Source organism: Castor canadensis, chromosome 11 (assembly GCF_047511655.1).
Source record: "Castor canadensis chromosome 11, mCasCan1.hap1v2, whole genome shotgun sequence".
NCBI lineage: Eukaryota > Metazoa > Chordata > Mammalia > Rodentia > Castoridae > Castor > Castor canadensis.
Genome location: NC_133396.1, coordinates 24,869,794 through 24,897,614, shown reverse-complemented (window position 1 = coordinate 24,897,614; position 27,821 = coordinate 24,869,794). Strand labels below are relative to the sequence as shown.

The 27,821-nt window shown below is 44.5% G+C and overlaps 1 protein-coding gene and 1 long non-coding RNA gene across 2 annotated transcripts in view; one reads left to right on the top strand and one right to left on the bottom strand.

Annotated features, from left to right (window-relative positions):
• LOC141413746 (uncharacterized) overlaps positions 1 to 26,366 on the top strand; it is a 36,292-nt gene extending 9,926 nt beyond the window's left edge. The window contains exons 2-5 of the long non-coding RNA XR_012438611.1: positions 145 to 274; positions 7,627 to 7,714; positions 12,867 to 12,958; positions 21,017 to 26,366. This is a non-coding gene — a long non-coding RNA (uncharacterized lncRNA). The remainder of the gene's footprint in view (positions 1 to 144; positions 275 to 7,626; positions 7,715 to 12,866; positions 12,959 to 21,016) is intronic.
• The window catches only part of Sp2 (Sp2 transcription factor), a 30,413-nt gene continuing 3,674 nt past the window's right edge, over positions 1,083 to 27,821 (bottom strand). Inside the window, exons 2-7 of the mRNA XM_020155251.2 lie at positions 16,100 to 16,176; positions 14,441 to 15,415; positions 5,349 to 5,661; positions 4,114 to 4,288; positions 3,689 to 3,882; positions 1,083 to 2,285 (exon numbers count right to left, since the gene is read on the bottom strand). Of these exons, the coding sequence (XP_020010840.1) occupies positions 2,185 to 2,285; positions 3,689 to 3,882; positions 4,114 to 4,288; positions 5,349 to 5,661; positions 14,441 to 15,415; positions 16,100 to 16,176 (1,835 nt within the window). The 3' untranslated portion in view covers positions 1,083 to 2,184. The remainder of the gene's footprint in view (positions 2,286 to 3,688; positions 3,883 to 4,113; positions 4,289 to 5,348; positions 5,662 to 14,440; positions 15,416 to 16,099; positions 16,177 to 27,821) is intronic.

Genomic DNA, 27,821 nt, shown 5'->3' with positions numbered 1-27,821 from the left:
TGCCAGGGTCCATCCAGCTGTTGGTCTCATATTGCTCAATGGGCCTGTCTATGTGCAGGAGGTGTCCCCTTGCTGCCAACAAAGAAAAGATCAAGGGCATAGAACCTGGATTCATCTCAGATCCATGTCCTTTTTATTTTTCAGCCAATGTGGGTTTTGACACTGCTAGCTGTTTACTAGCAAGGAATGACTGAAAGGGCATAAAGGAATGGACAACTCAGAAGGAGCCCCAGCACTCCTGAGCACAGCTGTGACCCTGACTCACTTGGAGAGGGTGAGTAGAATGAACATCCCGTTCTGTTTGTGCTTGAGGTGAACCTGCCTCTCTCCCCTGGCCCAGGTGAGGCATACATACAAGCCCCTGCACCTGTGTAATAGCATACCCTGACTTCCTAGCAGTTATGCAAAAAAGACAAAAAAAAAAAAACAAAAAACAAAACAGATCAGCAGCCCTTGCTAAAACCAAAAAGGTACTAGTCAACTGACTGTCAGGTGGATGCTGAATGAGGGGACAAAAGAAAGGCTGAAGCTGGGGCCACCCAGGGTCTTTTCTTGGGAAAAGCTGGCCTCCCAGGCCTCTAGCTGCCAGGCTTTCTGAGGAATGTGCTTGGTTCTCACTCAGGAAGATACTTGGCTTTTGGGGAGCTGTGTTTTCTGCAGACTGAGCCATCTGTGCAGGACCAAGGCCCCTCCACCCTTCTCTCCAAGTTTCTTGCTAATGGTCTATGAGGCCAAAGCCCTTCTCTAGGGCTGGGGAGGTGAGTGCAGGAGTTAGCATGCAAGCTGAGGAAATGCCACTATGATCTGCCTCTATGGCACCTGCTCTGTGGTGGAAGCAGTACTGGCTAATAGAAGAAAAAAGCATAAACACTTGTATTGGTCTTGGCCTCTGGAGGCCCTGGAGGTGTTCTGAGGATTCTTGCTGGTGTTGTGAGGCACATGTAGCCACAACCACTTTTGGGCTATAGCCTGAATTTGCCAAGGTCCAAGAGGGTAGGGTTTCTGAGAGCCTCTGGCTTTTTTTCCAAGCCCCCATAAGGTAAAAGACAAAGGAAGCCCAACTGCCAAGGAGCAGACATTGCCTCAGGCAACTAAATTTATTAGCAAGAAAGGAAAATTTTTGTCAGCCCAGCACTGACCAACAAAGTACATTGTTAATAAAGGATAACAAATCTGTCACTTAATTCATAAAACATACCTCAAGCAGTTACAACTAAAAATAAAGTTGGATTTTTAATTTAAAAGCCTCAAAAATAACAAGCAATATGTTTTTTAAAACTTGTCGTAGACACAATAGTCTATTATACAATATACACTGTACACAGAGCTTGGGCAGTTGGGGCAGCAAGATGAGTGGGGAGGAAGAGGGTCAGGATGGGAGATGAAGCTAGATCTGAGTTGAAATGCTGTGTCACTTAGAAAAGAGAATTGCTAGAGTGTGGGGGAAAAAATATTCATATGCTCATCATTGCCCCCCAAACCCTAAACTGAAAGCAGGCATGGGGAGGTGACTACCAAGGAAAGGAAGAAGGGAGCAATTAAATAAAACTTCTTTAAAGCGCACACATACACAGTGTTCATCATCTGAAGTAGAGAGTATAAGGCAACGTTCTCCATAGAAAAAGGGGAGCAGGGAGGAGTCCGTGGGCATCTGACCTTTGAAATAGGAAGTTGGAATGTCTGGAGGAGAGCCGTGGTGGGGCTGGGCAGTGGAGTGGAGACGGCCTCCTGAACCTCTGCAGAAGAGGGTGCCAGTGGGAGACTGGGTGCAGGGCCCCAGGAGGGGTGCATGGCACGATGGGACTCCGGCAGTGCTGGGAGTGTTGGGGCAGAGAGTGGGGCAGGGCGGGGCTCACTTTGCTCCTCGACGGAGTGAAATGCATGTTTTTCCTTTGGAAATAAGGGTTCCCACGCGTCCTGGTTTAGAACGTCTCATTGGGCATGGCCAGTGTCCATGGTCTGGGCAAGCCAGGAGCTTGTGGTGAGAAGGGAAGGGCCAGGGCAGAGCTGAGGGGCTTCAGAAGAAGGAAAGCACAGGGAGCAGAGCCCCTTCCTGTGGGGACATAGCCGCAGAGGAGACTGGTATGAAGGCAGGCCCAGGGCAACCACGGGCACCTGTCTGCCAGGGGCCCCGGCCACACAGATCGGGGATTGCACCTTCAGGGCCTCCCACCTCAGTTGGCCTTACAAGTTCTTCGTGACCAGGTGGGTCTTGTAATGCTTGGTGAGGTGGTCACTCCTCATGAAGCGCTTCTGACACTGGGCGCATTCAAAGCGTTTGTCACCTGGAAAGAGGCGATGCCTGTCACCCACCGAGCCCCTGCATAGACACTGTCACCTCCCCAAAAAAGGAGGAACACACGTGAGGGGCCCCCAGTAAAGCCAATTTGGCCTTGTCTCCATATCCTGTCTACCTCCTGAATACAGGTTTCTTCCCTATCATCTATTGAACTAGACTAGTCAATTCTCATTTCTCTGTACCATCTGACCTCTCCAGTCTTTGTTCCAGTTGCTTGTCCCTACTTATGTTTGAGCCCCTGTACCTAGCAGTCTTCCCATGGAGGGCTGTTCACCTGCTTTGTTCTGATCTGTGTCTCTCAGACTTTATAAGCGGACCAGTGTCTTCCCCTGGTAGGAAAACCCCACTGCACTCTTGACCTTGCCAACCCTGAGCATGTGCTGAGTCCAAACCACACTAAGCCAGGCTGTCGAGCAGTGTTTACTCTTCTACTTTAGAGGGGGTATGACCTGTCCCACCATGCTGCCCTGGAACCACCCCAGTCCCAGGACAGGGGCCTCTGCTCCATGGAGCACTCACTACAACAGTGTTTGCCAAAGTGTGTGCTATATGGATCACCGGGTATGCTCAAGACAACTTCAGGTGGTAGATGAACGTTTTTCTACAGTTTTCCATTTATTTTCCAGTACATTAAAATATATAACTATGATAGAAAAATGACATTACTTAGGACATAAATGAGTAAGAAAAAAGAATTTAAGAAAATCATTAGGGAGACAACTGTAGGAGGGAAGCACGGGACACTGATTAACAATGGACATTGTCTCAAGTGGTAGAGCGCCTGCCTAGCAAGTACAAAGCCTTGAATTCAAACCCCAATACCACCAAAAAAAATAAGAATGTAGACTTGGGAGCCAAGGGGCCTGGGTTGGAACCCAGCTCTGCCAACTAGCTGTGTGATCTGGCCACCTCTCTCTCTCTCTCTCTTTTTTTTAAGCCCTTTTTTGTGATGGGTATTTTTGAGATAGGGTCTTGTAAACTATTTGCCTGGGCTGGCTTTGAACTGCAAGCCTCTTGATCTCTGCCCCGAGTAGCTACGATTACAGGTGTGAGTCACCGGCATCCAACCTGGCCACCTCTCCATGCTTCAGTAAAATGGGCATACTTGAAGTGCCACTAGAGTCCTTACCAGGAATTCAGGTAATCTGTAAATGCTTAACACAGTGCCTGGCATACTATGTCAGTGCTTGTTAAATAATAGTTCTGTGAAGATGGAAGAGGTCATCAAATCATGTGATGTGAGGACATGACTTTGGGGAACACTGTGATAAAGAAATGGCTTGAAAGAATTCCCCAGATAATATGGACATCAGTGGACTTGCTAAGTATGGCAGGCCAGGAGTGATGATGTACGGAAGCCAACAGAGAGGGGCTGAGGGGGGAACTGACCTGTGTGGGTGCGAGCATGCCTCTGGAGCTCGTCACTTCTTGTGAACCTCTTCCCACAGAAGAACCAGTTGCAGACGAAGGGCCGCTCACCAGTGTGCAGGCGCACATGGGCCCGCAGTAAGGATGTCTTCCGGAAGGTCTTGCCACAATCAGGGATGTGGCATACATGCTTCTTCTTGCCCTGCTCTCCAGACCTGAGGATTGTGTGGAGGGAATAGGAAGAGGAGAGAGAGACAGTAGAAGATAGGGCAGGAACAGCATGGAGAAAGGATGTGGAGGTCAGGTCAGAGAGCACAGAAAAGACAGGAGGCATGGAGCTATCTGCTACCCTCTTAGTCTAGGCTGGCTTGAAGCCCCAGGCAGCTGCCCGTGGAAGGAACAGGGCACATGCCAGTCTGCTGGTCTGGCCCCAATTCTTGAATTACCTCTTCTCCCCGTCCTTGCAGTTGGGACACGTGCAGGCCATGCGGCGTCGTTTCTCCCCCGGCTGGGCCTCTCCGGCCAGGGCCTGCTCCATCTGCAGCTGGATCTGGGTGGGACTCAGCCCACTGATGGTCAGGTTGTTTCCAGAAACATTCTGCACTGTCAACTGCTGCTGCCCTGTGGGAAAGAAAAGAGAGGAAGCCTGAAACCTCGGGTCAATCCTCTTCCCTTCTGCACATGATAAGGATAATCATGGCAGCTAATATTTTTGAGAGCCATGGACAGACTCATAATAGGTACTGTTATCCCCATTTTACAGATGAGGAAACTGAGGTTCATTACCATATCAAGGTCACACAATAAGTAGTAGAACCAGGCTCTGAACCCAGGTTCAGTCAGTGCCCTGGATCATTACATTTCACAGGCAGAATTCATTTGAAGATGTGGCTTACATGATTTCAGTTGGGAAGGGTCCTGTCTGGGTTTGTTTTGGAACATTCTTCCTGAATTTCCTCCAGCCTCAGGCCCTTGTGAGATACCAACTCCACTTTCAGGAAAGTCTCCAAGGACTTTTGTTCATAAGAGTGAGAAAACAGTTCTAAGAACTTTGGGGAAAATTAAGAAGTCTTCCTGGTCAGTTTGTGCTCTTTCCTCTTGGGATCCCAAGTGGGAAAACTGAAGGGTTAAAGTGCTATAAATTCATCCAGAAGAGAGGAGTTTCAGAGAGCTCCGCTACCTTGAAAATTGTCCATCACCCAAGTACAGAATGCAAAGAACCACTTTTGCTAGGTAACTCCAATTTTTCTTATTTTCAAGACTGCTTTCACAGCATAAATATCACCAGTGAATTAATGTGCAGCACAAGCTAGTGCCACTGTCAAGGGAGCCTAACCTCTAACAATCTTCCTTGACTTCTTCACCCACAGCTTCCCTTAACATCTGTCCTTGATCAGGACCAAACTAATTTGTGTTTGTTATTTGAAAAGTTTTCCTGAGCACCTCTATTTTCTCCATCATATTCAAGGTCTGCACTGTCAGATGGAGACAATATGTTTACTATGTCAAGTGCTACTTAAGGGAAGATATGTGTGGGCATGCTCTTAGGCTGGAGGGGATCAGGCAAATGATGGTCAGCATCCTCCCTGCTGTTACTGGGAATCCCCAGGTTGGCCCACAAGTCCCAGGTGCTAGGCACACAACCCCACTGCCAGCATCCTGGTCCCAGACCTTCCCTCACCGCCAGTGTTGGTGATGGTGACAGGCACACCCTGGACCTGAACACCATTGATGTTGATGGTCTGCATGGCCTGGGCAGCTGCTGCCAGCTGTGCCGCATTCAGGCTGATGATGCTCCCCGCGGGTGCAATCTTTGGCAGGGGACGCTCTTTTCGGAGAATTGCAGCTGAGTGCTTTTTGCTGGTCCCACTCAGATGGGCAGCGCGGGGTGCAGGGCTGCTACAGGTGGTGGTTGAGGTGGTTGCAGCTGTGGCTGGGGGGCTGTCCTGAACAAGGACAGTCTGCACTTCACCAGAAGGTGTGCGGATGTAAACCTGATGGGATGAGAGAGAAGAAATGACTTTCCTGGAGAGATGGTGTCTGCATTTTCAAGTTTCAGCCCAGGGAGAATGGGGCACCTCTGTCAGCCCCAGGCTCACCTACCCAAGCCTACATTCGTACACTGCTGGTGTTCAACAAGGGCTGATGGCCTTCCTGTACTAAGCTGGCTACTGATCTGAAACCAAACCTTTAATTTACTTAGCATAGACAAAAATAATTGCCAAATCTCAGAATTAATGAATTAGAAGACAGTGCACTATGAATGACCATCAAACAAATAAAAACAGACTCCTATTGGTCCTTAAGTCATGGATTAATGAGAAATAATTTTTCTTCAATTTGGACTGGCAAAGATTGAAAAATAAAATATAAGCCTTATTGTTGAGATAGCAGGAGACAGATACTCACTCATACATTAGGAACGGGATAGCCTTGCTACAGGGAAATTTGGGGATGAGAATCAAAAGTCTTAAAAATAGGCTGGGGGCCAATGGCTCATGCCTATAATGCTAGCTACTCAGGAGGCAGTCCCTGGGGAATAGTCCTCAAGACTATCTCAAAAATAACCTTTCGCAAAAGGCTAGCGGAGTGGCTCAAGTTATACGCCCTGAGTTTTAGCCTCAGAAACACACACACACACACACACACACACACAGATACCTTAACAAAGAGGGAAAGTAGGAAATCTCCATATTACAATTTGCCCCCTTCTAAAAATATGAACTTATTATAAGATGAAATTTTAAATTAAAAAAATCACACTAAAAGACACTAACACAAGTGTGAAAAAGTCTGAGGAATCAGATTTTTAAGATGGGTGTGGTGGTACATGCTTATAATCCCAGCACTCTGGAGGTTGAAGCAGGAAGATCATGAGTTGGAGGGAAACATATAGCAAGACACTAACTCAACAAAAAAAAAAAAAGAAAAAAGGAGGAGGAACAGGATATTTACATCATCCCAAAAAAATCTCCCTTCAAAAAACCAATAAATTACAAAGAAGAAAACTAAGGTGCAAAAACCTGCCACACACCACCATAACCATAGCCAGTAAGGAGACAAATGGAATCCTATCCTGCCTTTTAGAATCAGTGAGAACACAGCATTCACTGTGATAGTTCTACAAAAATATGCATAATTTGGTGGGCATGGTGGTGCTAGCCTGTAATCCCAGCACTCAGGAGGCAGAGGCAGGAGGATCATGAGTTTAAGTCTAACTAGAGCTACAAAGTGAGACCCTGTCTCAAAAAACAAAACAAAACATTAAAACCATGCATTATTGCATTTATTCATGGAGGAAATGTTACAAGAACCCAAACTGAGGAACACTCTGCAAAATAATTAGCCCAAAATCTTCAAAAGTCTTGAAACTCAGGAAAGGAATGAAGAAAATAAAGAGAAGTTTCAGATCAAGAGACTGAGAAATGATGTCTACATATATGGTACACAACCGGATCAACTCCTTTTGAGGCAGGATAGATAGATGAGGAGACAGGGAAATTACATTTTAATCAATATTTAAAGGGCCAGACTCTGACTTTGGAACAGGGAGAGCCACAGCAGCTGGCCCCCTCCCATCTCTTTTTAGGTACTACATTATAAGAACTGGGAGACAAAGAGGAGCTACCTGCTTCTTTCCTCTTTGAAATGTTAGGAGCTGCAGGGATCCTTGGATGGGTGGAGAATAACCATGTCTAGGAAAGGGAAGTTCTAAAGCATCCTACTGTTTCTGATTTGGGGTGTGATTTGAGAAGGTGACCCCTCCCTGTCAGCCATCTCAGGCACTTGGACCCATTATCTTTGACCACGTGTATTCCCCCAGCTCTCCACTATAAAACCAAGGATTGGGGACCACCATTTTGAGTCTTTGCTCCCATTTCCTGTACTTTATCCTGTTATACTAAAATAAATCCTTGCTAAAACTTTCACATTGTGAGACACCTTGAAATGCTTTTCAGCGTTTGTGGATCTCAAGGACCTGTGATTTTGCATGGAAACTGGGAAGCTGTGAGAGCCTCCTCATCCGTCCTCCAGTGGCATAAATTGGTAAGCTTGAGCCAGGAGTTGAATCTCATAAGGTATGAAAGCATGTAGCTTTGGAACTTTGCTCTTTAATCTGTCTTAGTTATGGTGGAGGTTTCTTTTACCTCTCCTACTCCATGGCCTGCCCCTGTCTCCTCTCTCAGAGTGGCTACCCCAGTGAGGACAATAGAAGTGAAGATGGATGAGGGGCAAGGGAGAGAAATCTGCTCAAGTTTCATTGTTAGTCTTCTCAGCCTCCCGAGTGACTCACAGGGTCCCGGGGTTAAAAACATAAAATCAGTTGGGAATCTAAATGGCATGTGGCTGAGGTTTGAGAGCTGCATTTCTCCTAATTCTGTCTCTAAATCTGTCTAAACTGTCTACTAACAGTTAACCCCTTTAAGTCTTGTTTCCAAGATGGGATGCTTTTCTCATTGCAGACAAGTCAAGACCAGGAGAGGGAACAGGTCAGGTCCAGGTTGCTGCAGAAGGCAACCATGGGCTGTCCCCTTCCACTTTTCTGGCCAAGACACCACAACAGCATGAGGTCAGGATTATGGACCCATGCCCTCAGCCTCATATGCACACAGGCTGGAGGGACCAGAGAGGGAATTTCAATTTTCTGTCTAAGTGTTTCTTTATTGCCTATAAATGCCCATGTGCTTAAAATTGGGACCTCAGTATTGTTGCTAAAAGGCAACAAGACAGCCCCCTTCTTGGGTTCTGTTACGGATTCAATAGGGCATTTTTTTTTTAATGATTATAAGGGGCTCCTTCCCTGAAATTAACTCCTGATGGGCTAATTCATTCTACCTTTTCCATGCTTACTAAGATAGTCAGGTATCACCAGTTTCAATGGAGATGTAGTCCCTTTTTCCTGTCCTGACATGCAGCTTCTGATTTGAAAGTTTAATACAAAGTGACCCAACACTCAGTCAACAGAAGACAAGTCTATATGGGGCACTGACACTGTATCCCTAAGCTTATAAGTGGTCTAAAAGCTGTGCTAAATCTTACTCCAAAGGGAAAAATTTAAATTAGCATATATATATGACATCTATGTAGCTGTGATGCTAATTGTTACTGTCTTTAATTGTTAAGTGTACTCAAGTTCTATAAGTATTAGTTTTCTAAAATTAAAAACAGTGCCATTTAATTAAGGATTGGATATTGGTCAAAGTATATCTGTAATATAAAAAGCATATGGTAGTTTGTGGGCTTATATTCTATTAGTATAGTATGTCATTTTTCACACTAAAATAAAAGCTTTAAATATACATAAGAGATCATTTTGTATATTTATTTTGTATTTTCCTTGCAAAACTTTAACTGTTTTGTTAACATTTTGCAAAAGTAACATTTTTGATGCCTCCCCCCATCACATTACCTATAGAGCAAAAATTCAGCTTGTTTAAAAAATGGGTGCCTTATAAGCCCAGCATAAGAGCCACTTCTTCTAAACTTCTCAGTTTGCTTAAGTTGGCCACAAAAAGAGTTTTTATTGGCAGTGACTCTCAACCTATCTGACGCTTGTCCTCGAACATGGAAACATCCGGGGCACCTCATCCCTGAAACGAGGGACAATTAATATCTTTAGGAGGAAACTGTTGAGAAACAAGGGGAACGCTGTCAGAATAAAGACATGCTGGGGCATGCCTGTAACCCCAGTGATTAGGAGGCTAAAACAGGAGGATCGTAAGTTAAGGCCACCCTGGGCTACATAGTGAGTTCCAGGCTAACTTAAACCATGAGACACTGTATCTAACCCAATAGCGAAATAGTCAGTCATTCCTGCCAGCCCTTCCAAACTAAAGCCAAGAGGTCAAAAAGAATGGGTATTTTGGATAGGCAATTTAGTTAGAGATTTTATCCTTAACAAATCTATTCCATCATAATACCTCAACTTATTTTGCTTTTATTTTTTGCAAAGGTAACATTAATAATGCTGGAGACTAATAAAACTTCTGTCTAGTTCAATGTAGTATGTCAGATTCTAAACTTCTTTAGGGTCCTTTTCACACTGTGGAGCCTTACTACAGTATGCAGATGATCTTAAATTCATGGGTTTTGCAAAATACTGCTCCTCTCCACAAAAAGGTGTAGATCTCCCAACTAGCTAAATTATCTAGCCACCTTGTAACTCTAGGGAACTCTTATCCCTAAAAAGATAGGCCTTAAAATTAGGGCCACCTAAATTAACAATGATAATTAGCTTAACTTATCTGTAAATGCTGGGCCCTTTAGGATTTGGATTCCTGGCTTTCTAGGTAATAACAAAGCCCCTTTATGAGGCAACCCAGGATCTGATTTATAAATACCTGGAGTAAACTGGACAACAACAAAAAGCCCCTCAAAGCTTAAATGTTTACTGACATTTGCCCTAGCCCTAGTAATCCTAAATTTAGATAAGCCTTTGAAACTAAAAGGCAGGACATTATATTGAAAAAGGGAAAGCAATGCAGCCTGTTGCTTCCTATGGGGAAGCAAATGTAACTTATTATAGAGTAAAAGGCATTCAGGACTGTGGAGGCATTCCTCTTTCCCCTAAAGGCCTATAAATATCCCAGCTGTAAGAAAAAGTATTTAAGAGCCATAGTTCAAGGAGCATCTTTTGTTTAAGATGGCTAGTATTGTAACTGTAGTAGACACTATAAACAACTTTTACCCTTATAGAGAAAGGGATAGTGACCCTACAAGTAATTTACATTAGGCTAATGTAAATTACTCAATCCAGGACACTCCCACAACCTACCTCTTAGCTTAACCATTACCATTTAAGACAGACAATAGCTGTTTCTATAAAGGGCAGGTGTTTTCATTATTTAAAGCTATATACTGGATACATTTCCTTTATGATTCTTCTTAAAAATCCTACTAGCTTCATCCACATTAAAAAAAAAAATATATATATATATATATATATATATATATATATATATATTTACTTTAAAGGATAGTTTTCACTAATTTTTCTTTCAGTTGATGTTTCCCAGTCCTAATCCTTACAGCCCTTCAACTAAATTTTCTGCCAACTGAATTTCCTTTGTCATCTCCTAAATTAAAGATAGGAAAATGACTTTTTGGTTCCCTTTCTAGGTAGGGCCAGTGCCCAAACTCAGCTGGAAGTAGCTACAGAAGATTGGACTGTTGTCCCTCTGCACCCCTTTTAAGATTAAAAGGGACCAAAGTTGTTTAGGGGGGAAATGAGGCAGGATATATAGATGAGGAGACAGGGAAATTATATTTTAATCAATATTTAAAGGGCCAGACTCTGACTTTGGAACAAGGAGAGCCAGAGCAGCTGGCCCCCTCCCATCTCTTTTTAGATGCTATATTATAAAAACTGGGAGACAAAGAGGAGCTACCTGCTTCTGCTTTCCTCTTTGAGATGTTAAGAAGCTGCAGGGATCCTTGGATGGGTGGACAATAATCATGTCTAGGAAAGGGACGTTCTAAAGCATGCTATTGTCTCTGATTTGAGGTGTGATATGTGTAGGTGACCCCTTCCTGTCAGCCATCTCTGCCTCCCGGACCCATTATCTTTGACCACGTGCATGCCCTCAGTTCTCCACTATAAAACTAAGAGTTGGGGACCCCCATTTTGATTCTTTGCTGCATTTCCTGCATGAGTGCAGGAAATGTTTCTCTTTTTCTCTCCTCTCCCCCCCCCACCCCCTTGTCTGTACTTTATCTTGTTACACTAAAGTAAATTCTTGCTAAAACTTTCACCTTGTGGGAACCCTTGAAATGCTTTTCAATGTTGGTGGATCTCAAGGACCTGTGATTTTGCGTGGAAACTGAGAAGCTGTGGGAGCCCTCTCATCTGTCCTCCAGTGACACTTCAACCACAAAGGAGTAGAAAAGCTTGAAGGGAGTCTCCTAACTACAATTGTGTTTCACTGCTGATATCAAGAGTTTGGTAGTTGTAGTACATATGTAGAATATTCTTGTTGAGCAGGGAGAATTAAAGCATTTGGAAGTGAAAGGGAAAAATTATGCTTAAATAATTCAGGGGAAAAGTTCTTTTTTAAAAAATCCTGCTAGGCCCAGTCAAGAGCCAGTGGTTCAGGCTTGTAATCCTAGCTACTTGGGAAGCTGAGATTGGAAGGATCACAGCTTGAAGTCCAGCCCATGCAAACAGTTTGTGAGATCCCCATCTCCAAAATAACCAGAGGAAAAATGGACTGGAGGTGTGGCTCAGAGGTAGAGCACCTGCTTTGCAAGCACAAAACCCTGAGTTCAAATCCCAGTCTCACAAAAAAAAAAAAAAAAAAATCCTGCTCTGGGGCCAGCTTGGTGGCTCACAGATAAAGAGGATGGAGGTTAGAGACCAGCCTGGGCAAAATGTTAGAGATTCACACTCAACCAATGAGCTGCTTGTGGTAGCACCTATGATTCTAGCTATTCAGGAGGCCCTAAGTGGGAGGAGTTGTGTGTGTCTGAGGCTGCCCGAGGCAGACACTTGAGACCTGCCTGAAAAATAACTTAAGCAAAAGTTCTCAAGTGGTAGAGCTTTCAATTAAAAGCCAACAAACAAACCTCATGTTATTCATTTTTTATTGTGGTTTGCGGTTCTGGTTCTGGGTTTTTTTTCTTGTCATCCTTTAATGAATACTCAAATCTCATTTCCAGTTTTCTGGTATGTACCCCTTTATCAAATCACTGTTTTTTAAATTTTTTTTTATTTGTTTTTGAGGCAGCGTCTCCTTACACAGCAGGCTCTTGATCCTCCTGCCTAGTTTCTCAAGTGCTAGGAATGTAGCCCATGTGCCATCATACCTGGCTTAAACCTTTTTTTGTAAAGGGCCAGATAATAAGTATTTTAGGTTTTCAGGTTATATAGTCACTGCCTCATCTACTTAACTTTGCTATTGTAGTGCAAATGATCATGTCAGTGTTACAATTAAACTTTACATTTACAAAAACAATGGGTGGGGCCATGTGAACCTGAAGGCCACAGATTGCCAACCTCTGATACAAAATATAATACATTTTTTTTAATTTGCATACCCTTACCTACTTTTAGAAATTTATTTAGCTACAAGATTGGAAACAGACTAGATATACAGTTAACAGGGACTAGTTATATAATCATTACCACACTGGGGTAATATAAGGCTATGTAATCATTAAAAATTGTCCTAACTGAATCTTCCAACCTGTGTGATTATTTCAGGAAGAGCTGGTTTAAATCTTGCCTCATCAGTCTCAAGATGTAGGACCTCAGGAAGGGAAAAGTACACTGCTAGGGGATGTGGACCTGAGCAGGTAGGTATCACCTAACAATAGGACCTCAGATATTGTGATAAATAAAACAATCTATTAAAAAAAAATCACCTGGCAATATGTATGCCAGAGGGTGGGGCACTCCAGTAAAGGCCTCAGATTTCCTCTTGCATGACTTCCATGTCCCTAGCTCAGGTTCAAAGGCACCACTCGCTCAGGAAATGACACAACTTCCCACAATCACTTACTCCTTTCTGACCTTACAGACAACCCAATTACAAAATTCCTCAAGGGCAGAAGCTATTTTTTTTTTTTTAAACCACCCTGGTTCCCCCAATTTCAATGGTAGCATACAGTCAAGGTGGAAAATGTGTGGGGCTTGATGTTAGAAATCTGAGTTGAATCCTGGCATTTTGTCATTTATGCCCTATGGGATCTCGGGTATTTTTATAATTATCTCTGAGTTCCAGGTTCTCCAAATGCAAAATAAATACAATACCTGGCATTTAGGAAGCATGGCCAATGAACAGAATTTGCCTCCCAGAGCCAAAGAGATTCAGGGGAGTAGAGCACCTTAATAAATGTTAAAAATAAGAACATCTTTAGCCGGGTGCCTGTGGCTCAGGAGGCAGAGATCAGGAGGATCTCGAAGCTAGCTGGGGCAAATAGTTCGTGAGACCCTATCTTGAAAACCCCCATCACAAAAAAAGGGCTGGTGGAGTGGCTTGGGTCTCCAAGTCTGTGAGGACAGCTAGGCCTGCCTCCACTGCACTGTCCCCACAGTCACCTAAGTCTGAGACAACACAAAGAGTACAGGACTGTACCAGGACTCCCAGGAACTAGGCTGTGCTGCATCCTAGAAGAGCCCTGCTGGGGAATGCCAGCCCTCCATACCCAGACTGAAACCCCTTTATGATAGGCAGGGAGCCCCTGGCCAATCAATCTTCAAGCTCTATTTCAAGCTTCCTGCTCACGCCACCTGTAGCCAGATGCCAAACCAGCCTGGGAGAGGGGCAGGGCTGGCCAGGGTTCCTGACAAGGAGGACACAGCTGTCCCATTCCAGAGTCACAGGTGCTATATGATTAGATTTCCCTACAAAGGCATAAGAACCCCAGGGACTGGCAGATCACATATGGGTAATTTATTTAAGTGAATTTACACTTTTACACAGGACAAGAGAAATTTTCTTACTTTTACATTAAAATCTATAGTTCTTACAGAATTTCCTTCATTCTTGCTACTGTTCTGAGCATGTAATATATCTGAGTATGTATATATCTGCCCCTACCAATCCCCCAAGACACCCATAAAGAAAAAATGCTCTAAAATATACCTACATTGCATCTGGTTTCTACAAATAAGCCATATTTGGCCACTTCCTGCCTGCCCCAAATGATACTGACTCCCAACACCCCCAACAAATCTGGACATGATCTGCTTAATCTTCTGTAGCAAGCCAAGGGGTAACCAGAGGCGGGGCGGGTGGGGGGAGAGGGGGTGAAAGCAGGACAAGGGAGCAGTACCTGAGTAGGCGTTGACTCAGCCGTCTGTATCTGAAAGTTCTGAGAAGGCTTCTGGGGCACGGTAGGGAGGGTGGCAGATGCAGCCTGTACCACCCGCAATGCCTGTTGGGGTATCTGTACCACCTGCTGCTGCTCAGCCTTGGGGGGTACTACCTGGACCTGCTGGACCACAGCTGGCTGACCCCCGCCAGGGCTCTGAACAATCAGCAGGTTGTTCCCTGCCTGGATGATGTTGTCAGCCGTGGTCTCAATCAGCACCGTTTCCACCTGCTCGGCTACAGCCACTGGTGGCTGGGAGACAGGAAGGCTCTTCTTTCTGGCTTTCTTATTAGTCTTAGACAGTGGGGTAGAGGGGCTTTCAGCAAGGAGCTGAGTAGGGGCCCCGGCATCACTGGCATTCACCAGGTTGTTGACAGGCAGGGTGAGTGTCATGTTGCTTCCCCCACCTGTCAGCTTCACCATGTTGGCCCCGCTCTGCACGGGGGTGGTGGTTGTACTGGACTTCTGGACAGGGGCTGGTTTGATAGGGACAGGTTTGTGGCTGGACGGTGAGGGGGTGATGATGGCTTGGTTGGTGCCAGGGATGATCTGGATCTGGTTGGTGAGATTGGGCTGCACCTGGATGGTCTGGGAACTGCTTGCCTGAATCTGAGGAACCGCCTGGTACTGGATATTGGCATTTGATCGGGTCCCTTTGTTGATCATGGTGGGGTTCTGGATAGCAAACACCAGCTGCCCTCCAGGATAGGAGGCACTCAGCTGTGAGCCCTGAATCTGAAGTATGTTTCCTTTGGAGGACAGGATGCCAAAGCTATTTTTGCCAGGACTGAGAGGGAGAGGAGCAGGTTTGATAGGGACTAGTTTTCGTGGAGTGGGCTGGGGGGGAGCAGGAGGTGTCACTGCAGCTTCAACAGCTGGTGGGCCAATTTTGCTACATGTTGCAGCAAGCAGGGCCAAGGGAGATGGCTGGGAGTCCTGTAAAAACCAGCAGAGGAAAGGAGTGAGATAAGAAGCCAGTGGCCAAGCCCGCACCACCACCCCCAACACACACCCTTTGTGAGCCTCTCTTCTCAGCAGCCCACGCGGTGGCTCCTGCTGGTTTCTCCATGAAGTAAGGGAAAAAATGCAGGAAGAGTCTTTCTCAGTAAGGAATTCCCCAGAAGCAGCCTCCAGCCAGGGTGAACTAACAGTGTGAACTGACTTCTTCCAACTGTGTTATCAAGTACAGTGACATACTCTAGGGGTTTCAGATAGGGTTCTGGGAGCCCACGAGAGAGAGTGAGGAAAAAACCGAGTGGCAACTGGGGGGACATAACAGTAGGGTGTCTTCTAGTGCTTGGTATGTGTGGCTCCCTGGACTGGGAGGCTGCTCTCTCAAGGCTATAGTGACAGGGCTTGCTTTCCTTTCACAGGCAGTGGGGTCTGGTGGAAGGACTACTGAGCTTAATCCTGGTCTTTCCTCCTGACCCAACTGCGGTACCTTCGGCAAATGGCCATGGCTTCTTGGTACAGAAAATGTGAATAATTGACCCTTCCTGGTTCTTGCACTTTGGGTGTTTACAGTGAGAAATTGAAAAGCGTTCTGAGTGTGGTGGGACATCCACTTCACACAGGCTGCCATTGCCCCCACCCCACCCTTACACCCCATTGTCCACTGGCCTGGGTGGTGGCAGCAGCAGGCTGCAGGTAGTCACTGGGACTGACAGCAGCAGTGGCAGCCATGCTCGTCTGTGGATCTGTTGGAAGAAAAGAGATGGAGGAATGCACAAGACAACCCAAAAGCTCCAAAGCCCCCTTTCCTGACAGTACTGGGGCTTGTACTCAGAGTTTCATACTTGCTAGGCAGGTGCTTCACCACTTCAGCCATGCCCCCAGCCCTTGCTACTGCTTCTCTAAGAGAGTTTAATGGCCTTTCCCTCACAGTGACAGCACCTGTCAGCAGACGACCTTCTCTTCTGCTTAGGCTCAGATCTCCAAGCCTGTGAGGACAGCTAGGCCTGCCTCCACTGCACTGTCCCCACAGTCACCTAAGTCTGAGACAACACAAAGAGTACAGGACTGTAATAGGACTCTCAGGAACTAGGCTGTGCTGCACCCTAGAAGAGCCCTGCTGGGGAATGCCAGCCCTCCATACCCAGACTGAAACCCCTTTATGATAGGCAGGGAGCCCCTGGCCAATCAATCTTCAAGCTCTATCTCAAGCTTCCTGCTCACGCCACCTGTAGCCAGATGCCAAACCAGCCTGGGAGAGGGGCAGGGCTGGCCAGGGTTCCTGACAAGGAGGACACAGCTGTCCCATTCCAGAGTCACAGGTGCTATATGATTAGATTTCCCTACAAAGGCATAAGAACCCCAGGGACTGGCAGATCACATATGGGTAACTTATTTAAGTGAATTTACACTTTTACACAGGACAAGAGAAATGGCCCCACAGTCACTACCAAGACTAGGTAAAGTTAACTGAATACAAGGAGAAGAATGAAAATAAATTCCTATTTTTGTTTAAGTGTGTATATATTTCTTGGCTGGTTTGAACTTTCAGTCCTCCTGCCTGTGTCTCCCAAGTACAGGGATTCAGGCATGCACTATCACACCCAGCCTTAAAAGTATATATATTTCTATATATGAATACAGCTAAATAGGAAAAAAAATTAAAAAAAAAAAACCCAACAAACTAGACTATTAAAAGCCATTATCTCTTGGTGATAGAATTTTGCTTCACAAGGAATTTTTCTTGATTCTCTCGTTTTATTATAATTGTTAGTGGGTCCTCCCTCTTCACAGGTTACCTATTCATGGATTCAACCAACCACAAATGGAAATGCTTTAAAAAAAATGCTATGATTGTACTAATCATGTATAGACTTTTTTTCTTATTATTCTCTAAATAGTACAATGTAACAACATTTAACAGCATTTATATTAAGTATAAGTAAAAGTGTACAGGAGGACATACACAGGATGTATGCAAATACTACATCATTTCAATATCTGTGGATTTCAGTGTCTGCAGGGGGTCCTAGAACCAAACCCCTGTGGATACCAAGGGGCAGCTGTACTCTCGCACTTTTTTAAATCAAGGAAAATAAGGTGGAGGAAATAATGAAGGGAATCTCTATCCTGCACTTAAGTCTAATTTAAAAGTAAAACAGAAATCATGAGAATTTGGGGTAAAAGAATCTCTGCCATGTTAAGAGTTCATAAATCATTAAGGAAAAGAACACTGGGCAGAAGGTCAGACATGTTCCTTAGCCCTTTGGGAAGCAGATTCCAGGAAGTACGGACAGGCAGGATATTACTTGAGAGACTCAAAAAGACAAGCTCAGGGAATGAACCCGTTGGGCAAGACAGGACAGAGAGTAGGGAGAAGGGAGAGCCAGTTCTGCTTAAGTGGGTGCCTTCTTGCTCTGAGGAAATGATTCTTAGATGGGAAAAGGTAAAGAAATGGTGAACAGGAAACTAAGGCCCAAGGCAGGTGTACCCAGTGCCTTTAGTGGCCACCAGGCCCAAGTCCACGAAACTGCTGCAGAGCAGGGGTGTCTTTGCAGACACTGCAAACTGTGAGGAGCCAGAAGGCAGCTCCAGGCAGGTGTACATGAAGATCCTGGAACGCATGGCTGAACAGCATTGCAGTTCCTGAAGGAAGGAGTGACTGTATGCTGAAGATGTATGCTGAACAAGTCATGCTGAACAAGTCATGCTGAACATGTTTCTTCTTCATAGAGTTCTGGCTACACACATCAGGAAAATGGCACATACCGTGTATTTTGTTTCAACAAGCATCTACTGAAATTTTCATAACATTCATATTCTTGTGGATAAGAAGGGAAAAGCATGGGGGCTAAGTGAAACATGCTTCTACCTAAGTACTGAGGCAGTCAGGTGGACAGTGTCAAAAATTTGGGATGGGAACCAAGACCATGGCTCACAGGCATCACGGAGGCCTTTTTATTGTCATGTTTTCTTTGTGATGATTTCCTTTTAAAAATGAACATCTGCCACAGATCACTGGAGACTGTTGCTTAACCATGTCCTACCCATTGCAGGGCCTGTATGTTTTCAAGCATACCACTATAGCTGTGGGGGCTCATGAGGACACCTTCGCTCTGCATATATGACTCATGATATATATGTGCAAAGGAAGGGCAACATCTCTTTAGAGGTGGTAGGAGGGAGGCCTTTGTCACTTGGCACCATACACTATAGGGTGAATATGCAGAGGGTCAAGTCTGTGCCACATTTGTGCTGAAAACAGCAACTAGTTCCATCAAACACCATCTTCCCAGAATGGGGTTTGAATTTTATTGACTTTTTGGAGTTATTTAACTTTTTTTGTTTTTGCCTTTTAAGACAAGGTATCACTTTGTAGCCCAGTGGTGGCCTGGAACTCACTATATACCCCAGGCCGGCCTCAAATCCTCCTCCTATCTCAGTTTCCCAAGTGCTGGGATTACAGACATGCACCACCACGCCTGGCTTTATCTGTTAACTTTATAGGAACTAAATCAATGAGGTGACACAGATCTATGATCACACAAAATTAAGTAAAGTTGTAATATTATAATGAAAGTAATAAAAAGTCAACCCCTTTAGAGCAGTGGTGTTCAAACTATTAGACATAATATGAACCACAGTTATAAAAATAATTTACTTTAGGGCTAGGGCATACCTTAGTGATACAGCACTTGTCTACCTTGCATGAGGCCCTGAGTTCAATCCCTAGCACCACACACACACACAAACACACATACATACAAAGTAAAGCAACTTACTTTAAGACCCAGAACAATCACACACATGACATGTGCCTGTCCTGTGCTCATGCAATTAAAGTTTCCTGAAATAGCTAGCGGCATGGCTCAAGCAGTAGAGTGCCTGCCCATCAAGTGTGAAGCTGTGAGTTCAAAACCCCAGAGAAAGAAAAAGAAAAAAAGAGAGCTGGTGGAGTGACTCAAGTGGTAGAGTACCTGCCTAGTAAGTATGCGGCCCTGAGTTCAAGCCCCAGGACCACACACACAAAAAAAAGTTATTCCAGTTTTCAATGAATCTTTAGAATGGAATCAAATGGCATACTGCCAAAAAATTAATTTTAAAAAAGGGAGAAAAAGTTTTCTGACACAAAATTGCCCTTATTTTATGTGACAGACTTTGGTATTCATTCATTTTTTGAAAATGCTGACTGTGACCTATTAAATTGGTTTTATACCCAACTGGCTAAACAACACAGCTTTAGAGTAGCATAATCTACCACCCAAGTTTGAGAAAAAAGGATCTAGAAAGTAAGTTTAAACTTGTAAATGTCACAAAACTAAGAACTATTAACAATGGGTGTCAGTATTAGGGTTCAAAGAGACCTAAAAACTGGTAGACACAATATTTAAGAGCACAAGGCTACAGAATTCTGATTGAATCTAAATGAGAATTCTGACTGCATTCCACCCACCAGTGGGCTGGCTGGACATTCTTAACCTCTCTACACTCTCTGTGAAACAGACAATGCCATCACAGGGTTTCTGTAGGCTCCAATCACTTACACAAAAGCCCTGAGTACAAGACCTGGCATATAATACGTAATATGTGGTAGTATAAAGTTTAGTAAATCCTGCACTAAGATTAAAAAACAAGTCACATGTGTGTAGGACAGGAAGACAGAGCTTAACAGTGCTTTTCATGTGGAAAAAAATTCCCAAACAGTGGTTTTGACTCAAAGCTAAATGAGAGCCAGTAGAATTGACATATGATTGCCAAAAAAGCTACTGCAATCTTGGACTGTTTCTAAAAATCCAATCACAGGACAAGAAAAATACTACTTCCAGTGTATTCTGCATACAGGGCCACATCTGGAGTGTCAGGTTCTGTTCTGAGGGACATTTCCAAAGTGGGATTTTCAACTGGAGATTGGTCAGAAGAAAGCAGCAATGGGTGTGTGTGGCCAGAGTGCCTGAGTGGGGACATTCACTAGGGTACTTATTCCATACATGGGCTCAAAGAATCAAGACTTCTACATAGCAATTTCAAGAAGGACGATTTCAGTTTGAGAGTTTAAGCCAGGCACCTGTAGCTTGTACCTATAATCCTAGCTACTAAGAAGGCAAAGATCAGGAGTCTATACTCCAGCTCAGGGGTAGAGCACTTGCCTAGCATGAGCAAGGCCTTGGGATTGACACCAAGCACCACCACCAAAAAAAAAGATTTTTATACTTTTCAGATTGTGTAGCTGATAAAAACACAAGATGAGTTAACTGCTGGCAGAGTTGGCAAGGCAGGCAGAGGGGGGTCTCCCAGGAAGTTCCCTAGAGGTTAAGTCCACTCAGATAAAGTTGGTGAATGACTCTTCCTCAGCACCCTATGTCATCAAATGGAGGGACATCAGAACAGGACAGAGTGCAAATGAAATGAAAACTGGCCCAGCACTTTCTAAACATCTCCCTCTCCCCCTGTGCAAACTGTTTAGAGACCAGGCTGGGCTCCAAGTGCTTCTTCAGTTAGAAGTTAAAGCAGAATCTATTGAGGCAAGCTTCAGACTGCCGGTGCTCCACATTGTATCATTTCAGTTTGGTTTCTTTTCTTCCCTAGCTGGCTCCTGAAATACTCCTTTGGATCAAACCACTGTATGTCTCCTACTGTCACAGAGGATTTTATGGTCCCTGGGCTACAGACCTGGTGATCAAAATACAGGACAATCTCCCTGCCATTGTAGAATTTTGTACTGGAAAGAGAAAGGGAAAAAGAGAACCATTTTTAGTTGGTGTTTGGAAATGAGACTGGTTAAGGAGCGGTAGCACAGATATGTAACTGCAAGACTATGATCAAAAGTACTTTGGAATCTCATTAATTTGGAACCTTATATTTTAAATGTATAATGTGGATATAAATTATGTTTATCTTTTCCTTCACTCTATACAAAGAGCAGCTAAGTAGTGTATAAAGACTGCAAAGGACTCTCAGGTAATTATTTTATACCATTCCCACCATTTTAATAATACCATTTGCTTTTAATGGGAATTTACAACTGGTCACTGAAACCTACATTTAGCAACATTGATAAGCACAATTACTGCATATTCTTGAAAGAAAAAGTTGCATGTCTTTCAAAGTTATATCATTTTAAAGACTTTCCATTAATTCAAGTTGACTAAAATCTTCCCAACAGTCCCTAGACTGGTGAAGTTTTACAGTGATGTACTCTAATAGCTGGAGTACATCCTTTAGGCCAAAAGAACAGCTCCTGAGAATATTGAACAAGGCTTGATGGCAGCATGGGTAGGTGTGTATGTATGACAGGTGTCTGATAGGACCATATCTGAACTTCCTTTCCCCATGTAGGAAGCCAACTGACCCCTAAGACTGACTGAAAAGCATTCAGTTTCCAGGTCTTGTTCTGATCTTCCACCTCCTATCTCCCTAACATAGCCTTCTCTTCCTCCCTCCTAAGCTAAACTTGTTGGAGCAGCAACTATTCTGCTCTCTCCTCCCCAAGTTGCCCCACGCTCTGCTGGCTGTTCATGTCCTGGTCACCACCAACCTCCTTGCTGTTAAACCAGAAGACCCTCTATCATTGCTTCTTCCTTGAAATTCTCATGGATTTTTCTCCCACCTCGTCCGTTTGTGGGTTCTTCCTTTGCCGCCCCCCCACCAATTACTGATGTCCCTCAACACCTGTCCTTTCTTCTTACCCAACACCCTTTCCCTAAGTGACCATGTCCACTCCCATGGCTTCAGGTAACTTCCACAGGCAAAGGGCTTCCAAGTCTGTTCATCTAGGCCTCTCCTCTGTGTATTAGTATAGTGCATTCAACCCTATGAGCCTTCCATTCAGCCTGGCCACAGACATTCCCAACCCTGAACATTCCCTCCCAGGCTTTCTCATCCTCAGCTCCACAGGCTGCCTTCCAGATCCTTGATGAGCTCTTATCTCTGCTGTTGCCCTCCCTTGTTTATAGAGCAGCTTCAGTCTTTGCAGGCTGAGTAACCTTCAGGCCTCAGGCTATTTTTTTCCAGCAAAATTTATTAACAGCCATTATTTAACAGGTATGTCATACCCTCATAGGCCTTTTTGGATCCCCTGAGCTGGTTAAGTTCTTTGGTAACACTCATCATATAATCATAGGCATAATGTGGGAGTATGGACCTGTTCCCCAGGTGGGCCATGTATGTCTTCACCAAACTGCTGATATCAGGCCTGACTCCCAGCACTGGGACACCTGCAGTGCCTCTTGTCTAGTTAAAGTAGCCTCTCTTCTGGTATTTCCAAAATCAAAATGGAAATTTGAGCAGCAGCATCATGGCAGATTATCAAATCCTAAAGATTTTACCTCAAAAGAAATCTCTCTCCTTTCTACTCACTGTTCTCTGTCTCCAAGTCTACACCCCTAGCATTAACCACCTTCAGCTCAAAGGAAAGTGCCACCCACAGCCTCCAGCATGGCCTCCAGCATCTGGCCTTGTCCCCTTATCCAGCCTCCACAATCTGATCAGAAGTATCTTTGTAAAATGCAAATCTCATCTACCACTCTCTGTATTGAGCTCCTCTATAGTTTCCAGATGCTTTTATGATAAGTTTAAAAGGGCCAGACACTGCCTCCTCATCGCCCCTCCAGCTCTCCCAACACACACTTCAGTGTTTATCACTCCTGGAATTAAAACAAGCCATACTCTCTTTCACTTGAAGCCTGAAGCATGTTGCTTCCCATTAGTCTGGCCATTTATAATCTCTTCAGAGCTCACTTATAACTGTCACTCAGAAAGCCTTTCCTGACCTTCTCCCTAAGTCTGTGGCAGGTGACCTTGCCATGTGCCTGTGTATACTCGCCATAGCACCATTCATAGCAGCACTGACCCCACCTAGGGCAGGAAGTGTATCTCTGTCCTGGGGTTTTCTTCTATAGCCCAGCGTAATAGAAAGATGGAGCCCTGAGCCCTGGTGGGCAGACTAGAAGCTAATTTGGAACACTTGCCTCCTCCCCGCCCCCATGGAACCCTGGGCCTTATGCTTACTAGGCAAGGGCTTTTCCACTGAGCTACATATACTCCAAGCCAAGAATACTACACTTTGAGACAAAGTGAATGAGAAAGAAAGGAGACACACAGAAATACAACAGTAGACTTTAGGAGGCTTTCTTTCCCTTTGGGAGAGAACTTGGCTCAAACACCACACCCACGCCTCAGGGTACTCAGCTTTTTTGCTTCCTGGGTTCCTACCATCTTGGCTATGGCTTTCTTGGCCCTCTGCTATGGAATTTCCCCTGGAGGAATTTCACTCAGTGCAAACAGCCCTTCTGTTGGTTATTTTGGTCAGCTTAACTGGGCCAGAAGCCAACAAAGCAGTTTCTAAGTCTAGGCTTTCCCAGTTGCCTAGCCTGGAAGAATTCAGAGCTGTGGAGGGGAAAGCAAGCCATGGCTAGTTTAGGAGAACAAAGTTGGACCTCAAGGAAAGCTGACAAATGGATTAGGAAAATCAGCTTGGATGGAGGAAGCAGAAACTAGGAGTGGTGAAAAACTCCAAACTGCACTGAATGGCTGAACATTTTGGAAAAACAAATCTCTAGCAATCACAAGAGACATTAAAAATAACAGCCCAGTAATGGTAAGACGAATTTAGCTGACTTTCATTTAATGACAACTCTGGGCAGATTCCTGTTAATGCCATAGGCCAAAAGAGGAAAGTGAGAGTAGGGAACCAAGATCTGGTGTCCCTGCACTGAGCCCTCTGTGTTTCCTACACTCAACTCTAACCCCACAATCAACCCATGATCTTTATGTGGGTCCACAAGAAGCTAAAATTTCCTTCATGAGCTACAATCCATTACTTCTCTTTAAACAAGACCCAGTTCCTGACTTATGACGGTTTGACTTGACTTTTCACCTTTACTATAGTATGAAAGCACACTCATACAACCATTCAGTTTTTCATTTTCAATACAGTATTCAATAACTTACATGAGATAGTCAACACTATTATAAAACAGGCTTTGCATTAGATGATTTTAACCAATTCATAGGAGTTCTAAGTTTGTTTAAGGTAGACTTCACTAAACTATGATGTTTAGAAGGTTAGGTGTATTATATGCACTTTCAACTTACAATATTTTCTTTTTTATGGGACTGGGGTGTGAACTCAGGGCTTTGCACTTGCAAAGCAGGTGCTCTACTACTTGAGCCACACCTTCCACTTACAACATTTTCAACTTGCTAAAGGTTTATTGGGGAGGTAATCCCACCATAGGTCAAGGAGCCTCTGCTTGTTCTTCCTAAGTACTCTCCTACCAGTCTTTCTTGAACTTGCTCAAGGTGTATCCTCCTCATCCATACTACCAAAACTGCTCACACCACCAGAGACCTCCATGTTGCTAAACCTACTGGCCAGTTCCTAGCTCTTAGACCTCATCTTTTTTGTTGATCTAATAGCTAATTGCTCTACCTCCCTGGAAGGTAGTCTTCACTAGACTTCCAGAACACATTTGCCATGTTGGCCTCTTACTCTCAGGCTACTTTCAGATCTTCTTTGTTGGTTCCTCTCTCTCAAATTCTAAATGTTGGGTTGCCCCGGGGCTCAATCCCAGGACCTATCTGCCTATCCCTGTTTTCTGTTATATTTGTTAGTGTCGTGACTTTAAAAAAAAAAAACAACAGTAATATATAGATACTACATAATGATGACTCCCCAAATTTCCATCTGCAGACCTGTACATCTGACTGCCTGCTAACATCTTTACTAGGATGTATTAATAGGAACCTTACCAGTGGCTTATGCCTATAATTCTAGCTACTCAGGAGGCAGATCAGGAGGACTGTGGTTTGAATCCAGCCTAGGCAAATAGTTCCTGAGAACCTGTCTCAAAAAATCCCATCACAAAAAAGAGCTGGTGGAGTGGCTCAAGGTGTAGGTCCTGAGTTCAAACCTCAGTACCGTAAAAAAAAAAAAAAAAAAGAAAATAGGAACCTCAAATCTAACTAGTCTGAGGCTGGAGGCAAGATTCAAGTGGTAGACCACCTACCTAGCAAGTATGAGGCCCTGAGTTCAAACCCCGGCACCACACACACACAAAAAGAAATCTAACTAGCCCTAAACAGTGCTCCTGATATCTCCAGTTCTGTGCTTCGTTCAAACAGCAAATGCTAACTCCGTCCTTGCAGCTGCTCAGTCCTAAGACCGTGGTCGTTATCCTTGATTTCTGTTTTTCATACACCCCACATCTGAGAGCAAACACTCATAATCCAAATATGACTGCTTTCACCACCTCCTCTGTCATCACCCAAGTCTATGTTCCTATCATCCATCATCTCTCACCTGGGTAACTGAGAAAGCCTCCTTAGCTGGGCTTCTGACCTTGACCTGTCATCTATTCTCAACATACATCAAACTTCAATGAAATCATGTTACTGCTCTGCTCAGAGGCCCCTAACAGCATCCCGTCCCATTCAAAGAGTCAAGGACCTCCATGATACACAGGCCCTATATGAACTGGCTCCCATGACCTCTCTGATCTACCCACCTGTCATTCTCTCTCCCTCAACTCTAGCCATGCAGACCTCCTTGCTGTTCTAGACTATATCAGATGTGGTCCTTTATCAAGGCCTTTTTAATTGCCCATATGTTTGCTTAAGTCCTCACCCCCACACGCACTCCAGATCGAACATGGTCATTCTCCTCCCCTTTCAGGCTTTTTACTAAGCTGTCTCCTCACTGAGACCTTCCCTAATCATCCTATGGAAATTGCCCCTCCCACACATTTTTCCTATCCTCTCTCTATTTTTATCCTTAGCATGTCTCACTTTCTGACAAATACCTACTAGTTACTTATTATATCCCATTAAAAATGTAAATAAACTTCTTAAAGACAAGGACTTCTCTTATTCACTGATGTACCTTCAGGCCCTGGCACATATCAAGTGCTTAGTATGTATTTGTTGAATAAATTCATGAATGAACAATCCTGGAGAGAATCCTAGAGGAATGCAGAAGTGAAGAATCTAAGAACCCAAGGAGAAAGCCTGCAACTTTGCATATCCTGGAACTAGGTTAGGATCCACTCCACAAGTGTGTTCACTCTTCCAGTCCCAAATGGAACTCCCAATCCTACAGCTCTCCTCCCACTGAGTATGGGCCAGGGCAGACCAGTCCTGCTCCTGGACAAACACTTCAAGGAACATGCAATTAGCATGCTTGGGGGAGAGGTGTTAGTTAAGATAATGAGGGCATCTGAATATGAATACCTCTTGTCAATTTCCATTCAGAATTCCTCCTCCTAAAATGTGACTGTGTCATTTGCTAGTTTGTTTGGGTCACAGGCCATCAGACATGGGGCAGCAGGGGATGACTGGGACAGCTTCACCATGATGAAAGCAGTCCCAGGAAATGGTACAAGCTTTCCTGTCAAGAATACTGGGTCTCAGCTAGTTGCGGTGACACTTGCCACTCAAGAGCCAGGGGCAGGAGCATCAAAAGTTTGAGAGCTACATAGTCAGTTCAAAGCCAGCGTGGGCTATATGGCAAGACCCTGCCTCATACAAGCAAGCAAACAAACAAACAAGCAAAATGCTGGGCCTCAGATTTCCTAAAAAACAGGAAATCCTCTAAAGAATCTCATATGCACAGACACACAGCTTCCTCTGCTTTGGCACGCTTATTTGTGAGTCACTCCCTACATTTGCCCCAGGTGAGGATCAGCTTCTGAAATGAGTAGTGACTTCATTTCCCCTGAAAAGAGAGGGCTGGCTTACCATTTACTTTTTTGAAGGCTGGGAAATGTCTTGGTCTGTTTTTTTACTAGACTAGTCTGAGAAGATTTCCAATTAGACAATAACTAGGGGCAGAAATACTTTGCTTCTGATCATATGGCCCTGCTTGCTGTCTTCTTCCCTATATGTATTATCTCAGAGGCTACTTTCAGAATCCACCAAACCCCAAAGGAAAGGTGGAGGTTATAGAAAGACAACATTTGGAAATGTATAGGCTAGTGACTGCTGGCTCCTTCTGAGCCACTTTCACCCTGTGGCTGAGATGAAAAATCACCTAACAGCCTGAATTACCACATGGGGCAAACTGGCATTTCAGAGCACTTAGCATCAGTCGCCCAAACTAAGCCTCTACACTGCAACGTGGTAGCTTCTGGTTGGGTACAGCAAGCGATTCTTATGTTGAAACAAAGTGCAGCTAAAGGAATGAGATTCCAATGGCTGGTCCTGTAAAGCATACTTGTCCTGTGATGCAAACAGCCTTGACATCTCAGCACTGCTCAGAGCTCTCTGGGGTACACCGAAAAGCACCGAGATGGAGCTCTGCTCATTCATAGCCTCTTGCTACTGAGCAGAGCTTATCTCCTAGAGCAATTCTGCCTGAAGCCTACTCTGATGAGAGGCATAGTGATCTCTGTGCCAT